The following is a 19,387-nucleotide window of genomic DNA, read 5'->3' as shown; positions in this document are numbered from 1 at the left end:
CAGCGCCTATATCAGCCGCTAGATGTCCCCACAGCCAATGAAGACGAGCTTTTGTGTTGTCGCCGCTCACTTCCGGAATGCCTCGTTTGCGAGAAACGCAACAAAAATCCTGCAAAAAGGCTGCAGATTGGGGAGGAAAAAGCCCGCATTTAAAATAAAATCGACATCAAATTATTAAAAAAAATATCCAGCCTAACCAATGACCTCATATAAAGTTTTAACATAAAAACACTGTCTACCCTCGCGACATTTAAGCGATATTTATCCGCATTAAGAGGTTTAATAGCGAGTATTACCTGATTCCTCCTCCTCAGATGAGGCAGCAGTAAGAAAAGGCTCCAGAAGAAACGAGAACAGTGTTGTTGTTTACTAGAGCTATCCCTCTCTCACGTTCTCGCTCGAAACGCCACTGAGCGAGTGGGTTTATCTAAAGGAGCCTCCTTTCGTTTTATCCTGTCCGTCTTGGCTTTTTGTTGCCTGTTCCATCTCAAAAGAGGTCCAAAACATCAATGTGCGCGTCGTGCAATAATGCCGCTGACGCCTGTCATTCTACAAACTTTAACGGGAGGAGGTGGTGCGTAATTGTCTACGTCACACCCCCTCCCCCCGAGCGTGACTCAGTCTTAGCCAATGAGTGACGCACCTTAATAAACCTCATGCATAAATCAGGAGATGCATTTTCTTACCTGAACAGCACTGTCTTAAAGCAACACTAGGTAACTTTTTTTTTTTTTTTTTTTTTTAAATACCGTAATTTTCGGACTATACTACTTTTTCCCCTCATTTTGAATCCTGCAGTTTATAGTCCAGTTTTTATTGATTTATTTGGTTTAACAGGTCACGCTTTATTTGACAATGGCGTCATAAGACACTATCATGGGCATTACTGAATGCTTATGACAGATGTCATGAAGTGTCATCCGACGAATTATGTCACTAACTCCATTTATGTCCAGCTCGGATCTTATATATCCATTCAAACGTGAGATAATTTGCCGGATGACACTAAATGACATCTGTTATAAGCATTTATTAATACTCAATGTCATAATTATGATTGTCTTATGACAAATAAAGTGTAACCAAATACCATAACTAGCAATTAATGAAACAACTAGAACAGTAACTGAAGAAATATTTAGCACAGAACAAGAATTTTGATTGTTATTTACATCTGTAGCGCTGCTATGCACGCTAGGAGGCATGTTGGACAACAACATTGTCGACAGCAGGTGGCAGCAGACAGTGTCAAGTCATAATTATGATTGTCTTATGACAGTCTTATGGCGCCACTGTCAAATAAAGTGTTACCAAATACCATAACTTGCAATCAGTGAAACAACTAGAATAGTAACTGAAGAAATATTTAGTCCAGAACATGAATTTTGATTGTTATTTACATCTGTCGTGCTGCAATGCATGCTAAGAGTCATGTTGGATGACAACATTGTCGACAGCAGGTGGCTCCAGACAGTCTCAAGTCATAATTATGATTGTCTTATGACAGTCTTATGGCGCCACTGTCAAATAAAGTGTTAGGAAATACCATAACTAGCAATTAATGAAACAACTCGAACAGTAACTGAAGAAATAATTAGCACAGAACATGAATCTTGATTGTTATTTACATCTGCAGCGCTGTAATGGATGCTAGGAGGTATGTTAGACGACAACATTGTTGACAGCAGGTGGCAGCAGAGGTTGACTGTCTCCCCCAAGGGAGTAGTGCTGGCCAAATGAAGCTTCTTGAAGGGGTTCATGGTTCGTCCCCCCTTCCCATCCCTGAAGGCCGGTTGATGGGGGCGCGGGTGGCCCGGGGGACCACCCTGGATCCTGGTAGAGTGACAATGGCTCCTTTGCTGGGCTGCGGGAGGAGAGATGGGCTGCGCTGGCTCCCCACCAACCCCGACCACCCTCCTTCCCAGGGCTGGCTGGGTGGGGGCGGTGGCCCTGGGGTGGCACTCGCGCGGCGTCTCCGCCCGTCTGCGTGGCTGTCGCGTGTTTGGTGGGGCTCTCGCTCGGGTGGGGGGTCCCAGTGCTGGAATTGGCGATGGGGCGACATAAGGTCGGTTGCCGACGGGCTTACACTCACAAGGGATTCACATGATTCCTGGTTTCTAAATCTCAGAGCTGATTTGTGGACACTCCACCCCTCCCAATCACTTATCCTATAGACTCACTTACCCTCCTCCCCTTTTTTCCCTGGTCAACAGGCCCCTCACATGGTGTCAACCGAAAATACATCTAGCTGACGATAGCACCAACATATTCATAGTGTCGGCGTTCAATGTATTTCTTGTTGTTGTTTGAGTTTCTTTTCTTTTCTTCCGTTCCCCCATAACCACTTCCTGTTCACTGCTTTGTCATAATAAACGAGGTATCTTGAATGATCATAATGGGAGTATTTCATACTCCCAATGTGAAACATTAAACTGTTCAGACCAACCGGACACTTAAACTTCCATTCTTCGTTTCAAACAGCTGAACAGGACCGGTTAAAAATAAAAAATAAAAAAAATTGGGTGGGAGGTGGCTTATAGTCAGGTGCTCCTTATAGTGCGAAAAATAAGGTACTAAAGAAACATTTTGAAAATTTCCAGAAGAAATATCTGGATTTTATTAGCAAATTTAAATTGAAATATTTGAACATAAATTATAATAACATACACAATAAATACAAACTTGTTACTAATCTCTTAACTATCCTTGAACGCAAAGAAAATAAACATCTGTCTTAAGACCACTCAATATTGTCTGTCTAAATAGAGAAAATACATATAACAGAAGAAACATCTTAGCCAGGCAATAACAAAAATTAATAAAAATGGAGTCTTCCTTGAGGTAAAACACTTTTGCTTTGTGCATAATCAAAGCCAATCTAAAAAAAAAACAAAAACAAAAAAAACAAATGAAAGCTCCTTTGGGCTGCTTTAATACCACATGAATAAAATAAATTAATTAATGTTAACAGTAGAAAACACTGTCTCTAAGCAGATTCCTACTCGAGTTTTGCAGGTTAGCAAATTCACACAGTTTAATGTTATGCTAACTCTGATGCAGGTCGCACTTTCAGTCGCAAAATTAGTGGTGTGTTCCCAACTTCCACAACATTGACGTCCTTTTACATTTCTGACAGTGGCTGATGCTGGCTGAAAAAAACTTCTAATATCCCTAATAGCTACTGTGTATGAGTGTGGGGTGTGGGTGTAATCTAAATGATCTATATAACTGAAGTCATTATATAACGCAAATCAGGTTGCTTAAAAGTTGGTTGGGGACAATTTGAGCATCCTGAAAAGTTGCTAGTGTTTTGTCCCTACCGTCCCTATGCAAACCTACGCCCTTGATTATGAGAAGTGAAGCAAATTCACACAGTTTAATGTTATGCTAACACAAATTCAGGTCGCACTTTCAGTAGGAAAATTAGTGGTGTGTTCCCCATCTCCACCATTTTACATTACCTACGGTGGCTGCTGCTGGCCCAAAAAAAACCTTCTGTGTTTGAGGGGGAAAAAATGTCACAACATACTGGAAGACAATCTAAATCACCTATATAACTCAAGTCATTATATAATGCAAATAATGTTGCTTAAAAGTTGGTGTGGACAATTTGAGCGTTCTGAAAAGTTGGTAGTGTTATGTCCCTACCGTCCGTCCCTATGGAAACCAAACAGGTGATGTATTAACCCTTCTAGTGTTCCATATGAACAAAGTTCACATCTGAAAGCATGCACCTTTTGGAGGAACATTTGCAGATTTTTTGAGCACACCAATAGAAATGAAAACGCAAGAAGCATCCATTACGGTCATCAGATTTGCACCAGAGTCAACGTCTAAGTTCCCATAGTGAATTTGTTTAGGTCAGCACCCAGCACAGTCACACGGGAACAGGTCGTGTTTCCACCAAAACACAGTTTTGTCATGTTTACGCCAAAACATTGCACTTAAAAATAATCCCGTAATGTTGAAGCGGTCAGTGTGGAAGAACTTGAGGATTTCACAAGTCATAGAGGCAAGTAAGTGGTGTTTTATTTTTCGATATAAATCATCTTGCTGCCATCATAATAAGGAGATCATTGATTGAAGAACCATGAAACATTGACTCCAGTCGTGCATGATGTCTAACTAAATGTTAATGAGTAGAGAAAAAAAACATAGCCATCAGGTCTGACTGCAGCGATGGCAAATAATTCAAAAATGACAAAACTGGAAATCCACGGGCTTGATGCTGACACATGAGAAAAGTAAATGTGTTTTCAGGCTTGAAAGAAGAAAACAGCACCGATGAAATTTACACTGTCTAAAAAAATCTGTAAAATTTACGGTAAAATACTGACAGCTGTGGTTGCCAGTCGTTCGCCGTTAAATATACAGTGATAATGTAAAAGATATTACGATACACCAAAAAAAAGTCTGTATAATTTACGGTAAATTACCAGCAGCTCTGGTAGCCTGCACCGTAAAAACTACGTTGAAAATGTAAAAATCATTGCGATAATGTAAATAAATTCCGTTTAACTGTGGCTATTTTTTTATTGAAAATTTTACAAATTTTATTAAAACGAAAACATTAGGAGGGGTTTTAATATAAAATTTCTATAACTTGTACTAACATTTATCTTTTAAGAACTACAAGTCTTTCTATCCATGGATCGCTTTAACAGAATGTTAATAATGTTAATGCCATCTTGTTTATTTATTGTTGTAATAAACAAATACAGTCCTTATGTCGAATGTATATATCCATCTTGTCTTATCTTTCCATTCCAACAATAATTTACAGAAAAATATGGCATGTTTTATAGATGATTTGAATTGCGATTAATTGTGATTAATTAATTTTTAAGATGTAATTAACTCGATTAAAAATTTTAATCGTTTGACAGCCCTATTTGTTAGCAGTCGTTCACATGCGGCGATCTAACGCCAGATTTAGGTTGAAAAAGTACAAAAGCTGTACTGCATACAAACGGGTTTTAGGAGTGATTTGTTTGAGGATTCTAGGTAAATATTATACACTGAAAAGAATTTCAGTGTAAAATAATGGTAAAGAGCTGGCAGCAGGGTTGGTGATGTAAAAATGTTTCACAGTAATAGTCTGTAATCCAGGAAAAACTGTATATTCCTGTTAGGGGTGTCAAACGATTAAAATTTTTAATCGAGTTAATTACAGCTCAAAAGTTCATTAATCGTAATTAATCGCAATTTAAACTATCTATAAAATATGCCATATTTTTCTGTAAATTATTGTTGGAATGGAAAGATAAGACCGAGATGGATATATACATTCAAGATACGGTACATAAGTACTGTATTTCTTTATTATAACAATAAATCAACAAGATGGCATTAACATTATTCACATTCTGTTAAAGCGATCCATGGATAGAAAGACTTGTAGGTCTTAAAAGATAAATTAAAAAAAATAAAATATATAAATATTTATAAAAATTTATAGAAAATAAATAAAAGATAATAACTAGTACAAGTTATAGACATTTTATATTAAAACCCCTCTTTTCAATCGAAAAATAAACTGGTAGCCCGCCATTGTTGATGTCAATAATTACTTACACAATGCTCATGGATGCTGAAGCCGATAAAATCAGTCGCACCCAAGCGCCAGCAGAGGGCGGCAAAACTCCGAAAAAACACAACAAGTACACCTTTCACTTTGCTGTCCTTTAAATATGTTTGAGCGGGGCATTTGTGCGTTAATTGCGTCAAATATTTTAACGGGATTCATTTAAAAAATTAATTACCGCTCGTTAACGCGTTAATTTTGACAGCCCTAATTCCTGTATAACTAGAATTCCCAGTAAAGAGCAGGCAACTGAGGAGCAGCAGTATGCTGCGTTTTTAACGATATACTGTGTTTTCGCGGTATTATTTGGAAAAATGACTTTACAGTCTATGAATGCATATATTTCCGTCTAGTACAGAAAAAAATGCTGATGTCAGGTGCGAAACAGAACAGGTTTTATTTTTAAGTACATTCATAACAATGCGCGAAGAAGCACTTTTGCTGCTCGTTTTGTGAAATATCGACAGTGCTGTCATGCTCTTTAATGTTCCTCTCGCGTTCAAACTGAAAGGGCTGAAAAGATGACATGTTTATGTCGCTAGAGTCATACTCTGGAAGACCTGCAGCGTAACCATGTGATGTCAACGCCCTGCAACGTCAACAACAACGGCGACCTACTGGTTAAACTAATTTACAAACTGTATAAAAACGAAAAAGAGGGGTTTCGATATCAAATTATTTGAACTCCAAGCAACATTTATCTTTGAAGAACTACAAGTCTTTATAGTATTCTCCTTTAAGCAACGTATTTTGCAGCGATGCCCCGGCATGTGATCCAGGCTCAACCGCAGACGAAGCGCTTCCAGGAGGCGGGGCAATGGAGCACAGGGCTGTGTGCTTGCCATCAAGACGTAGGAGACTGTAAGTGCAATTGGGAGGGTGGCTTCTAATAGCATATTTGTGTAATGAGTCGTTTTGTGTCTGTGCAGGTTGCTTTGCCCTGTGCTGCCTACCATTTTTCACCTGTAAGGTTGCGAGTAGGGCGGGAATTTGTCCGCTTCTGCCACTACTGGACTGTTTTGGCTGCGTACCCCCAGCTTCCCTCGCAGTGAGGGCCACAGTCAGGGAACGATATGGTATACAGGTATAATTATCCAGAGATTTACCATAATTTTTGGACTATCGGCTGCTACTTTTTCCCCTTATTTTGAACCCTGCGGCTTATGTGCGGCGTATTAGTTGATTTATTTACATGCCTCCTAGCATGCACTGCAGCACTACAGATGTAAATAACAATCAAAATTCTTGTTCTGTGCTAAATATTTCTTCAGCTACTGTTCTAGTTGTTTCATTAATTGCGAGTAGGGTTGTTCCGATCATGTTTTTTTGCTCCCGAGCCGATCCCGATCGTTTTAGTTTGAGTATCTGCCGATCCCGATATTTCCCAATCCGATTGCTTTTTTTTTGCTCCCGATTCAATTCCAATCATTCCCGATCATTTTTCCCGATCATATACATTTTGGCAATGCATTAAGAAAAAAATGAATAAAACTCGGACGAATATATACATTCAACATACAGTGCCTTGCAAAAGTATTCGGCCCCCTTGAACCTTGCAACCTTTCGCCACATTTCAGGCTTCAAACATAAAGATATAAAATTTTAATTTTTTGTCAACAATCAACAACAAGTGGGACACAATCGTGAAGTGGAACAAAATTTATTGGATAATTTAAACTTTTTTAACAAATAAAAAACTGAAAAGTGGGGCGTGCAATATTATTCGGCCCCCGTGCGTTAATACTTTGTAGCGCCACCTTTTGCTCCAATTACAGCTGCAAGTCGCTTGGGGTATGTTTCTATCAGTTTTGCACATCGAGAGACTGACATTCTTGCCCATTCTTCCTTGCAAAACAGCTCGAGCTCAGTGAGGTTGGATGGAGAGTGTTTGTGAACAGCAGTCTTCAGCTCTTTCCACAGATTCTCAATTGGATTCAGGTCTGGACTTTGACTTGGCCATTCTAACACCTGGATACGTTTATTTTTGAACCATTCCATTGTAAATTTGGCTTTATGTTTTGGATCATTGTCCTGTTGGAAGATAAATCTCCGTCCCAGTCTCAGGTCTTGTGCAGATACCAACAGGTTTTCTTCCAGAATGTTCCTGTATTTGGCTGCATCCATCTTCCCGTCAATTTTAACCATCTTCCCTGTCCCTGCTGAAGAAAAGCAGGCCCAAAGCATGATGCTGCCACCACCATGTTTGACAGTGGGGATGGTGTGTTCAGGGTGATGAGCTGTGTTGTTTTTACGCCAAACATATCGTTTTGCATTGTGGCCAAAAAGTTCAATTTTGGTTTCATCTGACCAGAGCACCTTCTTCCACATGTTTGGTGTGTCTCCCAGGTGGCTTGTGGCAAACTTTAAACGAGACTTTTTATGGATATCTTTGAGAAATGGCTTTCTTCCATAAAGGCCAGATTTGTGCAGTGTACGACTGATTGTTGTCCTATGGACAGACTCTCCCACCTCAGCTGTAGATCTCTGCAGTTCATCAAGAGTGATCATGGGCCTCTTGGCTGCATCTCTGATCAGTTTTCTCCTTGTTTGAGAAGAAAGTTTGGAAGGACGGCCGGGTCTTGGTAGATTTGCAGTGGTCTGATGCTCCTTCCCTTTCAATATGATGGCTTGCACAGTGCTCCTTGAGATGTTTAAAGCTTGGGAAATCTTTTTGTATCCAAATCCAGCTTTAAACTTCTCCACAACAGTATCTCGGACCTGCCTGGTGTGTTCCTTGGTTTTCATAATGCTCTCTGCACTTTAAACAGAACCCTGAGACTATCACAGAGCAGGTGCATTTATACGGAGACTTGATTACACACAGGTGGATTCTATTTATCATCATCGGTCATTTAGGACAACATTGGATCATTCAGAGATCCTCACTGAACTTCTGGAGTGAGTTTGCTGCACTGAAAGTAAAGGGGCCGAATAATATTGCAGGCCCCACTTTTCAGTTTTTTATTTGTTAAAAAAGTTGAAATTATCCAATAAATGTTGTTCCACTTCACAATTGTGTCCCACTTGTTGTTGATTCTTGACAAAAAAATTAAATTTCTTATCTTTATGTTTGAAGCCTGAAATGTGGCGAAAGGTTGCAAGATTCAAGGGGGCCGAATACTTTTGCAAGGCACTGTACAGTACATAAGTACTGTATTTGTTTATTATGACAATAAATCCTCAAGGTGGCATTTACATTCTTTCTGTGAGAGGGATCCACGGATAGAAAGACTTGTGACTTTGTATTTTGTGACTAAATATTGCCATCTAGTGTATATGTTGAGCTTTCAGTAAATGATACTGTAGCCATGCCCAAATGCATGATGGGAAGTGGAACCATGACAGTGCGTAGTGCTACCAATTGATATATCTTCTCTGCGTTGGGAAATAACATAAGGTGTTAAGAAAATGATCAATTGCGACCTTGCTTCCCCACATTGCTTCCCATGATATTTCCAATCGTGGGGAGAGGGATTGTAAGGCTTTAGCTAATTAAAAAAAAGGCTCTCTACTCATTCTACGCTGCCTTTTATCTCGCTATATAGGTAAAACGGCGCCATTACAGATTGAGCGCGACAATGCGTGAGTGGGTCGTGCAGCGCATGCATTAATTGCGATAAATATTTTAATGTGATAAAAAAATTTTTAAATTAATTACTGCCGTGATCGGGATAAGTTTGATAACCTTACCTTAAGCCTTAACTAAAGACTCTTGGTGAGTGTAACATATTATGTCTGTAACGTTAAATACAATTTAAAAAAAGATTTAATTAAAAAATATTTATATATTAAAAAAAAGCATGGCCGATATTTTTTTGCCGATTCCGATACTTTGAAAATGACGTGATCGGACCCAATTGATCGGGACGCCGATCGATCGGGACATATCTAATTGCTAGTTATGGTGTTTGTCAACACTTTATTTGACAGTGGCACCAAAAGACCGTCATAAGACAATCATAATTTTGACTTGACACCGTCTGCTGCCACCTGCTATCGACAATGTTGTCGTCCAACATGCCTCCTAGCATGCATAGCAGCGCTACAGATGTAAATAACAATCAAAATTCTTGTTCTGTGCTAAATAGTTCTTCAGTTACTGTTCTAGTTGTTTCATTAATTGCTGATTATGGTATTTGGTAACACTTTATTTGACAGTGGCGCCATAAGACTGTCATAAGACCGTCATAATTATGACATGACACTATCATGGGCATTACTGAATGCATATGACAGATGTCATGTAGTGTCATCCAGGAAATTATATTACTTACTCCATTTATGTCCAGCTGGGATCTTTTACATCCATTCGAAAGTGAGATAATTTGCCGGATGACACTGAATTAAATCAGTTATAAGCATTCATAAATGTTCATGACAGTGTCATGTCGTAATGATGGTTGCCTTATGGTGCCACTGTCAAATATAGTGTTACCAAATTCCATAACTAGCAATTAATGAAACAACTGGAACAGCAACTGAAGAAATAATTTGCACAAAATATTCATTTTGAGTGTTGTTTACATCTGTAGCGCTGAAATGTATACTAAGAGGCATGTTGTACAACAAAAATATTGACAGCAGGTGGCAGCAGAGGTTGACTGTCTCCCCCAAGGGAGCAGTGATGGCCAAATGCAGCTTCTTGAAGCTTTGCAGCCAATTGGTTCAAAGCTTCATGGTGGTTCATTTGGTCTTACGATGCCGCTGTCAAATAAAGCGTTAATGGTTATTATCTGGGTCTTTCCTTATGGGAAAAGCCAGATAATGTTGTTCTGCAACTTAAGCCTACTTCTTTCTTATTCTCCGCGTTTTTTCGGCGCGGCGCAGCCCAGACTGTTGCACCGATCAGCACCGTTCAAGTAACGGCACGACCGGAATTTTCACGCGACGCAGGGAATTTTTAGAATTTTCCGTTCGCCCGAAACCGCAATTTTCCAGAAAAAAAAAAGTTTCAAAATGTAACAGTCCTACAATTTTTGACCAAATCACATAATTTGGGCATTAAAAATTCCGTGACAGTGAGGGGCATAAAAGTTGTATACAGAATTTGGAAAAAATTTACGGTTACCGCCAAATTTGCCAAAAACTTTCCCATTCATTTCTAATGGGAAAATTTCCCATTCACTTCCAATGGGATTTCCACTGGAATTTACATTGCATTGATGCCATTGACACCCATGCATGCCGAATCTATCGAAGCGAATGTACTTGGATTCCACTGACGCCTATGCAACTCAATGCCATTGACGGCCATGGACGTCCAAAATTTTTCCCATTAATTTTCAATGTCAAAAAAAAAATAAATCCCCAAATCAACAGGAAATAAGCAAATATCAGTAGGACGTGTCCACCCAAACTTACCAGATTCCATTGACACTGATGAAGGGTGCTGCCATTGACGTCCAAATTTCCCATTTCCAACGGCATTTACTTTTTTTAATGCCATTGACGGCATGTTTGTTTATTCTATTGGTCCCAATGTACTTGGATTCCATTGACGCCTATGTAAGTCGATGCCATTGACTGCCCAAGACGTCAAAAAATTTTCTCATTCATTTTCAATGGCAAAAAAAATAATGTCCACAAATCAACAGAAAATGACCAGATATCAATAGGACGTGTCCTCCAAACTTCCCAGATACCATTGACGCCGATGAAGGGTGCTGCCATTGACGGCCATGGACGTCCAAATTTCCCATTCAATTCTAATGGCATTTACTTTGTTTAATGCCATTGACGGGCATGTTTGTCCATTCTATTGGTCCCAATGTACTTGGATTCCATTGACGCCTATGTAAGTCGATGCCATTGACTGCCCAAGACGTCAAAAAATGTTCTCATTCGTTTTCAATGGCAAAAAAAATAATGTCCACAAATCAACAGAAAATGACCAGATATCAATAGGACGTGTCCTCCAAACTTCCCAGATTCCATTGACGCTGATGAAGGGTGCTGCCATTGACAGCCATAGATGTCCAAATTTCCCATTCAATTCTAATGACATTTACTTTGTTTAATGCCATTGACGGGCATGTTTGTCCATTCTATTGATAGCCCTGGGCGGGGCTAAGATCTGTATCTCCTCACAGGAAAGACCCAGAGAAATTTCTCCAGAAATTGCAGTTTCTAGTTATCTTTCGGTGTAAATGTCCTATAAAACAATGAGAATAACTGCGGCTTATAGTCCAGCGCAACTTAACTGTGAACAAATGTCGTTTTCTTGTCAAATTTGGTGCGTAGCGGCTTATCGTCAGGTGCGCCTTATAGTCCGTAAATTACGATATATCTCTGAATGTCAGGAATACGCGGGCAGACAGGTTGTGTGTGGACCCAAATGCAGGGAAAGGGAAGCGAGGCAGAATGGCGGCGCAAAAGGTTTGTAATTAATGCCAACAAAAAACAAAGTACCAACAAAACGACTGGGGTATCCAAAAACTCTTAACAAACAAAAGTCAGGTTAAGAAATCAACTTATTTTCAAAGCAGGGCGAGTAACACGAGGAACTGGGGGGGGCAGGCATGAACGTGGACAAGTACATTGACAATGACGCAACAAGGAGTGACAAGAAACTGGGTGCTTATATACACACACGCAGACAAGGGGTAACGAGACAACGAGGAACAGCTGGGTAACACAGGAGGATGCAGATTGGAGGATACACTAGGAGAAGGCACAACAGGTGAAATCAATGGGCAATCACAGGGACAAGTCACACTAGGAGAAAACCAACACAAACCCTAACACTGAATATGTGTGCACACATAATTTCTAAAAATCAGGGTTCATTCTAATTCAGGACAGTTGCATTTGATAAGTTTGTGAAGTTGTGGCGTGTTTAATTTAGAAGATATTTTGACTGCACTTCTTTAGTTTTATACTAATCGGCATGGACCATGTGCGACTTTTGTAGACTGATTGCGGTAATGTTGAGAAACAAAGATGCAGGTGGAGGCGGAATCACTGGAGCACTGCCATGAAAGAAGGAGGTGGTTGGTAATGTTGGCTCCTCTGGAGGCGGAGTGGGCCGTCGAACAAGTGCTTACATTTTGCGAGATTTAGGTTTCTTTTCCAAATGTTTTTGTATGCATTGTAATGACAACTATAAGAAAGGCCTGAGTACTAACATCAGTTTCAACTGTTTAAATGTTCACCTTTGGTCGGAGCCTCCCACGTGCGCTCTCTTCCAGGGGAGCGTGTGGGGTGACTGCCTGCTCGGATGCTGCTGCTACCTGCTATCTTGGCTTCAGATCTCCAGAGAATTGAAAAGAAGAGCTGCAGCTCACGCCTCTTCTTCTTCACCCTCCTCCTCCTCAAATGGATACATAGCATTGAATCCCCTGCAGGGGGCGCACTTGGTCTGAAGTACCGGGTTTGGCCTTCTGGTCGAGAGCAGTTTTGGCCAAACATGCTGAAATATCTCATCTCAATTTAATCAGAGATTTGTTCATCTGGGATTTCTTTTTAATAGCCACTGAAATAATGTTTACATACCTTGCAAATAGCGTTGTTTTTGGCAACCCTTTTAATTTTCGTCTTGGTCTTAGCCTTTTGGACAAAAATACGTATTAGTCTTCGTCAAGGGCATAGGTTTGCATAGGGACGGTACGGACATAACACCAGCAACTTTTCAGGATGCTCAAATTGTTCTCACCAACTTTTAAGCAAACTTTTAAATTGTCTTCCAATATGTTGTAAGGATAGAATTGACCCTATCATTATTAAGTGAACTATACCATACCCAGTTAGCATTTGCCTAATGCTAACTCGAATGCTATGCTAACGCTACAAGTTACATTTAGTGTGTGATGATCTCTCAGCGGAGATTTTCAAATCGCATATTCTCTCTGGCCAAGATAAAAAAAAAAAAAAAACACTGGTGAGTCGGTGGGGTTGGGGGGGGCGTAGCACGTCACATGAGTGACACAACCAGACACTGCTAAAATGCAAGCTAACTACACATTAAATGTCACACGTTGTGAACAAGTGACGGAAACTGTCTCATTTTCATCTCGTTTTCGTCATGTCAGACGTAAACTGGCATTTGTCTCGTAAAATGTTTTTAGCTCGTAATTGTCTCGTCGTCGTCACGAAAAAAAAGTGTTCGTCGACGAAATATTTTTGTTATCGTTGACGAAAACAACACTGATTGCAAAAGTATTGGGTAGTGTTGTACCAATACAATTGTAACCTGAAATGTCATTTAAAAAATCTAACTATATCCTGCAGTTAATGTTTTGTTATTGCTATGAATAATCATGTGAATCATCACGGATTATTTAAAAAAAAAAAAAAAAGGCACGTTCGTCACGTTCCAATTTGTTCATCTGGACGATCTAATCTTGAGAATCAGTCTGCACCACGATGTCGCACGCGAGAGGACTGGACGGACCAGTTCATGCGACAAGTCCATCCGTCTATAAAATAAGAACCGTGCGTAGGCTCGTGCATCAGTTGCCTTCTCTTCTGACCGGACCAGCTTCCACTCATGTAAGTTGAAGCGTCATATTTTTATGACTGTATATTGTTAGGCTTTGTTCAATGTTTAATTCCCATATTTTACCTTTCCACAGAAAATTGCAGCTATGTCCCAGCAGGTGGACCAACCCAAGGCATTCACCGTGACCACCATGACCAGTCTAAGCAACAAATGGAGTTCAGACATCTGCGACTGCTTTGACGACCTGCCCCAATGTTAGTTTCTTTCCTATTGAAAAGATATTTCACATATGCACATGAATGTTGTCTAGATCTGATCTGGCGCAATTAAGAGGAATGCTCTCTTAGAGGCTTCAGATTGGAGTTGAGCTGTCCTTGATGATCTATGATGATAAAGGTGACGTCTGCGCTTGAAAGCTGATGAGGCAGAAATGGAAAAAAGGGCAACTGAGCTAAAAAGAATGTCAGAGTGTCAACTAAATATCCTCAAATTTAATACAAATTCATTTATAAATTCCCGTCTTTTTAGTCATTTTTTTCACACACACCCAAAAAATGTATTTTAATTCTTTTTATATTTAAATACTTTTTTATGATAGGATTTTTTTTGTTTTGTTGGATTTTTAAATTTAATTTAAAATGTATATTTATATATTATATTATTATTATTATATTCTTATATTTTTATGTACTTATTATGTATTACATTTCTAATGTTTATTTACCTCATTCACAGCCATATTATATATATATATATATATATATATATACACACACACACATACACTAGTATATACACATACTGTATGTACATAAATACTATTTACAGTATTTATGCATACATACTTTATATATATACAAATATACATATACAGTGGGGAGAACAAGTATTTGATACACAGTCATTGGGTGACTGTGTATCAAATACTTGTTCTCCCCACTGTATATATATATATATATATATATATATATATATATATATATATATATATATATATATATATATATACATGTGTGTGTGTGTGTGTGTATATTAGGGCTGTCAAATGATTGAAAATTTTAATCGAGTTAATTAAATTGAAAAAAAATTGCAATTAAAAATTAATCGCAATTCAAACCATCTATAAAATATGCCATATTTTTCTGTAATTTATTGTTGGAATGGAAAGATAAGACACAAGATGGATATATACATTCAACATACGGTACATAAGTACTGTATTTGTTTATCATAACAATAAATCAACAAGATGGCATTAACATGATTAACATTCCGTTAAAGCGATCCATGGATAGAAAGACTTGTAGTTCTTGAAAGAAAAATGTTAGTACAATTTATAGAAATTTTATATTAAAACCCCTCTTAATGTTTTCGTTTTAATGAAATTTGTAAAATTTTCAATCAAAACATAAACTAGTAGCCCGCCATTGTTGATGTCAATAATTACTTATACAATGCTCATGGGTGCTGAAGCCTATAAAATCAGTCGCACCCAAGCGCCAGCAGAGGGCGGCAAAACTCCATAAAACACAATTAACAATTGAGCGTTTCACTGTACCGTCATTTAAATCTGTCTGAGCGGGGCATCTGCGTTAATTGCGTCAAATATTTTAACGTGATTAATTTAAAAAATTAATTAACGCCCGTTAATGCGATAATTTTGACAGCCCTAATATGAATATATAACGTGATTAGTTTAAAAAAATTAATTACCGCCCGTTAACTCGATATTTTTGACAGCCCGAGTTAAAATATTTGACGCAATTAATGCACATTCCCCGCTCAAACAGATTAAAATGTCAGCACAGTGTTATGTTCGCTTGTTACTTGTTTTTTTGGTGTTTGGCGGCCTCTGCTGGCCACGGAGCCAGAAATTGTATTTATTTATTTATCTGTCTTCATTTTTTGTGGGGCGGGGGGCGGTTCAAACCTCCTAAAACTACTGAAATGCAAAGAAAACTGTTTTGGCAGTTATTTCTATAACACATACAAAAACGGATTTTCATTCAAAATTGTATTTTTTCAATGATTTGCAAACTAAACTTAACAAAAACAGCAACAACCCCAACCTCCATCTCCTAATTTTTATTTTCCCTCATTTCCTCACATACTAAATGCCAAATCTCAATTTTAACTACTGAAGAACATAGGATGTATATTAAAATCGAAAATAACGTAAACATTTACTTTTTGGTGCGTTTTTTAATAATGAAGATATAAGTAACATACATTCAGAAAAATAAGTACAAATGACTTATATCATGCAGAGTGAAATGGAATATATTTTGAAGATTGCGCAAACATTGACTTTTTTAAATCATAAGGAAATGAATAAGTACCCTAACATAAATGAACAAATAAAAGTCTAAAGTGCACATTGACAGCTAAGATGTTCAGAATCTCCCCATCAGAGCAAATAAAAATAAATATGATAAGCCTCCTCAACTCTTTCCTTGTTCTTAAAGATTTGATCTATTTTCTGTTGCCTTGCCCATTTTTTGCCGCATCAATTCAAGTTGTTTTTTTTTTTTGCTGTTCCAGAAAACATGCACATTTGAACCAATCAGAGTTAACTATCTCTGCTGATTACATGTCAGTATGTCAGCCAATTGAACGGATAAATGAGTCCAGGCGTTTGCTGCGTGCATTGGCATATTGGCCGTCCGTGGAATAAAGTAAACAATAAATATCGGTGGAAACGGATTACGCTACACAAGCATTTTATTATGCTTGTTGTTAACATTTTTGTATGTAAATCTGATGTTAGTAGGTAGCTGAAATGCATGTCTGGCAGCTTAGCTTTTTTTTTTACATAGCGTTTTGATAGTTGCCATCATATTTTTGGAATCTTATACCGGAACTGCGTTCCTGCCCTAAATCTTATACTGGAACTGCGTTCCTGACTGTTCTGGCCCATTTTCACCCCTGTTTATAGCACCATCAATGGCGACCATTGCGTTAAAAACATGAACCCTTATGTTCAGCAAGTCCAATTAATAACGTATTCTTCCCAGGTTGTTTTGCCTTCTGGTGCCTCCCTTGCTTCACGTGCAAAACATCGCACGATGCCGGCGAGTGCCTTTGCCTGCCCTTGCTGGACGCCTTCGGGGTCATCCCGCCCATGACCACAGCCCTCCGGGTGTCTGTACGCCAGCGCTATGGCATACAGGTACAAAACTAGTCCTAAAAACACATTTGGAACATTTCCACTGCCAATTCCAACCTATAGCTTGTGTATTTTATCCCCAGGGCACAGTTTGCCACGACTGCATTTACGCTTGTTGCTGCGGACCGTGCACCTGGTGCCAAATCGCCCGAGAAATCCAAGCCAGAAGACATCCAATTACATTCGTCAACATGGCGCCTTGAAAAAATGTCTGACGTCCTTCATCGGCTCCCCCCACGTCATTGCTGACAAGTGCATATTGTAGGACTTTGTGTCTCGTTCAGACGGCAAGATGCGTACAGTATATCTGATCTGGACCGAATCAACATCGCCACTCCCGGAATGTCACCAAGCAGCTGATTATGATGAAGAAATTCTAACCTAGTAAAGAAATAGGACCTGTATCACATTTATTTATGGTAATAGATATAACCTGGCATTTTCCCCCAAAAAATCCTTATACTGTAATCTGCTCCTGTCATGTTCTAATTAAGCAACTAACAAAAAGTGAAGGTAAAGAAGTCTTACTCTCAACTCTTGTCTAAGCTTTAACAACAAGTAAAATAGCAACTACCACTTAAAATGTGTGAAGTTTTTTCTACCTTCTCGCTTGCTCTCATAATTAAACATTAAAACGCTTCATGAGCCATGTGTTTATGTTTCCATTTCCATCATTTATTGTCCTTTTTCAAAACGGAAAGCACCATTCAAAACTACAGTGTATGAAAAAGTATCTGAACCTTTGGGTATTTCTCACATTTCTGCATAAAATCACCATCAAATGTGATCTGATCTTTGTCAAAATCACACAGATGAAAAAACAGCTTCTGTTTTAACTGAAACCACCCAAGTTTTCATATTTTAATGAGGATAGCATGCAAAATGACAGAAGGAAGAAAATAAGTAAGTGAACCCTCTGCTCACTGATGAGTGGTTTAAAGCTGCCCTGCCCACTATAAAACACACACCTGGTAAGAATTCTCTTGATGAGATGTCTGATGTGCATAATGGCCCGGTCAAAAGAGCTGTCTGAAGACCTGCGATCAAGGATTGTTGATTTGTATAAAGCTGGGAAAGGATACAAAACCATCTCTAAAAGTCTGGATGTTCATCAATCAACAGTCAGAAATTGTCTACAAACTGAGAGAGTTTGGCACTGTTGCTTCTCTCCCAAGGAGTGGCCGTCCACCAAACATGACGCCAAGAGTTCAGCGCAGAATACTCAGAGAGGTAAAAAACAACCCTAGAGTGTCTGCTACAGACTTACAGAAATCACCGGCAGAATCCAATATCTCTGTGCACACATCAACTATATGTAAAACTACGGTCAAGAAGTGTGTTCACTGCTATCTAATAAAAACATTGTTGCTCGTTTAATGTTCGCAAAAAGGGACTTGGACACTCAACAGAAGTTTTGGCAAAATATTTGGGGACTGATGAAACCAAAGTTGAACTGTTTGGAAGTAACACACAATGTTATGTGTGGAAGAAAAATGGAACAGCTCACCAACATCAACACCTCATCCCCTATGGTGGAGGGAGCATCATGATTTGGGGCTGTTTTGCTGCCTCAGGGCCTGGACAACTTGCAATCACTAATGGAAGAATGAATTCAAAAGTTTATCAGGATGTTATGCAGGAAAACCTGAGGCCGTCTGTCAGACAGTTGAAGCTAAAAAGAGGATGGATGCTGCAACAAGACAATGAACCAAAACACAGAAGTAAATCAAATTCAGAATGGTTTTCAAAGAACAAAATACACGTTTTGGAGTGGCCGAGTAAAAGTCCAGACTTGAACCCCATTGAGATGCTGTGGCATGACCAAAAGACAGCGATTCATGCCAGACATCCCAGGAATCTAACTGAACTAGCAGTTTTGAAGAGGAAAAATGGGTCAAGATTAGTCCTGATCGATGTGCCAGACTGATCTGCAGCTACAGGGAGCGTCTGGTTGAAATTATTGCTGCTGAAGGGGGCGGCCACAAAATAATAAATGTGATGGTTCACTTATTTTTCCCCCTTCTGTTTTTTTTTTTTGTTGCATACTATCCTCATTAAAATATGAAAACCTATTAATGTTTTTTCATCTGTGTGATTTAGACAAAGATCAGATTATATTTGATGGTGATTTTATGCAGAAATGTGAGAAATTCCAAATGTTTCAGATACTTATTCATACCACCGTATGTAGAAAGGACAA

At 38.9% G+C, this 19,387-nt stretch overlaps 3 protein-coding genes across 3 annotated transcripts in view; all 3 read left to right on the top strand.

Annotated features, from left to right (window-relative positions):
- Positions 1-19,387, top strand: part of haus4 (HAUS augmin-like complex, subunit 4) — a 268,044-nt gene that overhangs the window by 161,515 nt on the left and 87,142 nt on the right. The window lies entirely within an intron of this gene.
- Positions 3,968-13,800, top strand: LOC130928435 (placenta-specific gene 8 protein-like). The gene is made up of 4 exons (XM_057855029.1): positions 3,968-4,016; positions 6,341-6,445; positions 6,514-6,668; positions 12,772-13,800. Exons 2-4 carry the CDS (start codon positions 6,343-6,345, stop codon positions 12,943-12,945), a joined length of 432 nt encoding a protein of 143 aa, XP_057711012.1. The 5' UTR covers positions 3,968-4,016; positions 6,341-6,342; the 3' UTR covers positions 12,946-13,800.
- ponzr4 (plac8 onzin related protein 4) lies at positions 13,483-17,852 on the top strand. Its single transcript, XM_057855028.1, has 4 exons — positions 13,483-14,071; positions 14,155-14,275; positions 17,036-17,190; positions 17,271-17,852. The coding sequence occupies exons 1-4, from the start codon at positions 13,946-13,948 to the stop codon at positions 17,388-17,390; spliced, it is 522 nt and encodes a 173-aa protein (XP_057711011.1). The 5' UTR covers positions 13,483-13,945; the 3' UTR covers positions 17,391-17,852.

This window comes from Corythoichthys intestinalis, chromosome 13, assembly GCF_030265065.1.
Source record: "Corythoichthys intestinalis isolate RoL2023-P3 chromosome 13, ASM3026506v1, whole genome shotgun sequence".
In the NCBI taxonomy this organism is placed as follows: domain Eukaryota; kingdom Metazoa; phylum Chordata; class Actinopteri; order Syngnathiformes; family Syngnathidae; genus Corythoichthys; species Corythoichthys intestinalis.
Note: the sequence above shows the minus strand (reverse complement) of the source record. Positions and strands in the feature narration are given on the sequence as shown.

Coding starts and splice junctions, on each gene's coding strand:
- ponzr4 (XM_057855028.1), top strand. CDS start 13,946: ATGTCGCACGCGAGAGGACTGGACGGACCAGTTCATGCGACAAGTCCA. Junction 14,072..14,154: donor CCGGACCAGCTTCCACTCAT/GTAAGTTGAAGC, acceptor ACCTTTCCACAG/AAAATTGCAGCTATGTCCCA. Junction 14,276..17,035: donor CTTTGACGACCTGCCCCAAT/GTTAGTTTCTTT, acceptor TATTCTTCCCAG/GTTGTTTTGCCTTCTGGTGC.
- LOC130928435 (XM_057855029.1), top strand. CDS start 6,343: ATGCCCCGGCATGTGATCCAGGCTCAACCGCAGACGAAGCGCTTCCAG. Junction 6,446..6,513: donor CCATCAAGACGTAGGAGACT/GTAAGTGCAATT, acceptor GTGTCTGTGCAG/GTTGCTTTGCCCTGTGCTGC. Junction 6,669..12,771: donor GGGAACGATATGGTATACAG/GTATAATTATCC, acceptor GCTCTCTTCCAG/GGGAGCGTGTGGGGTGACTG.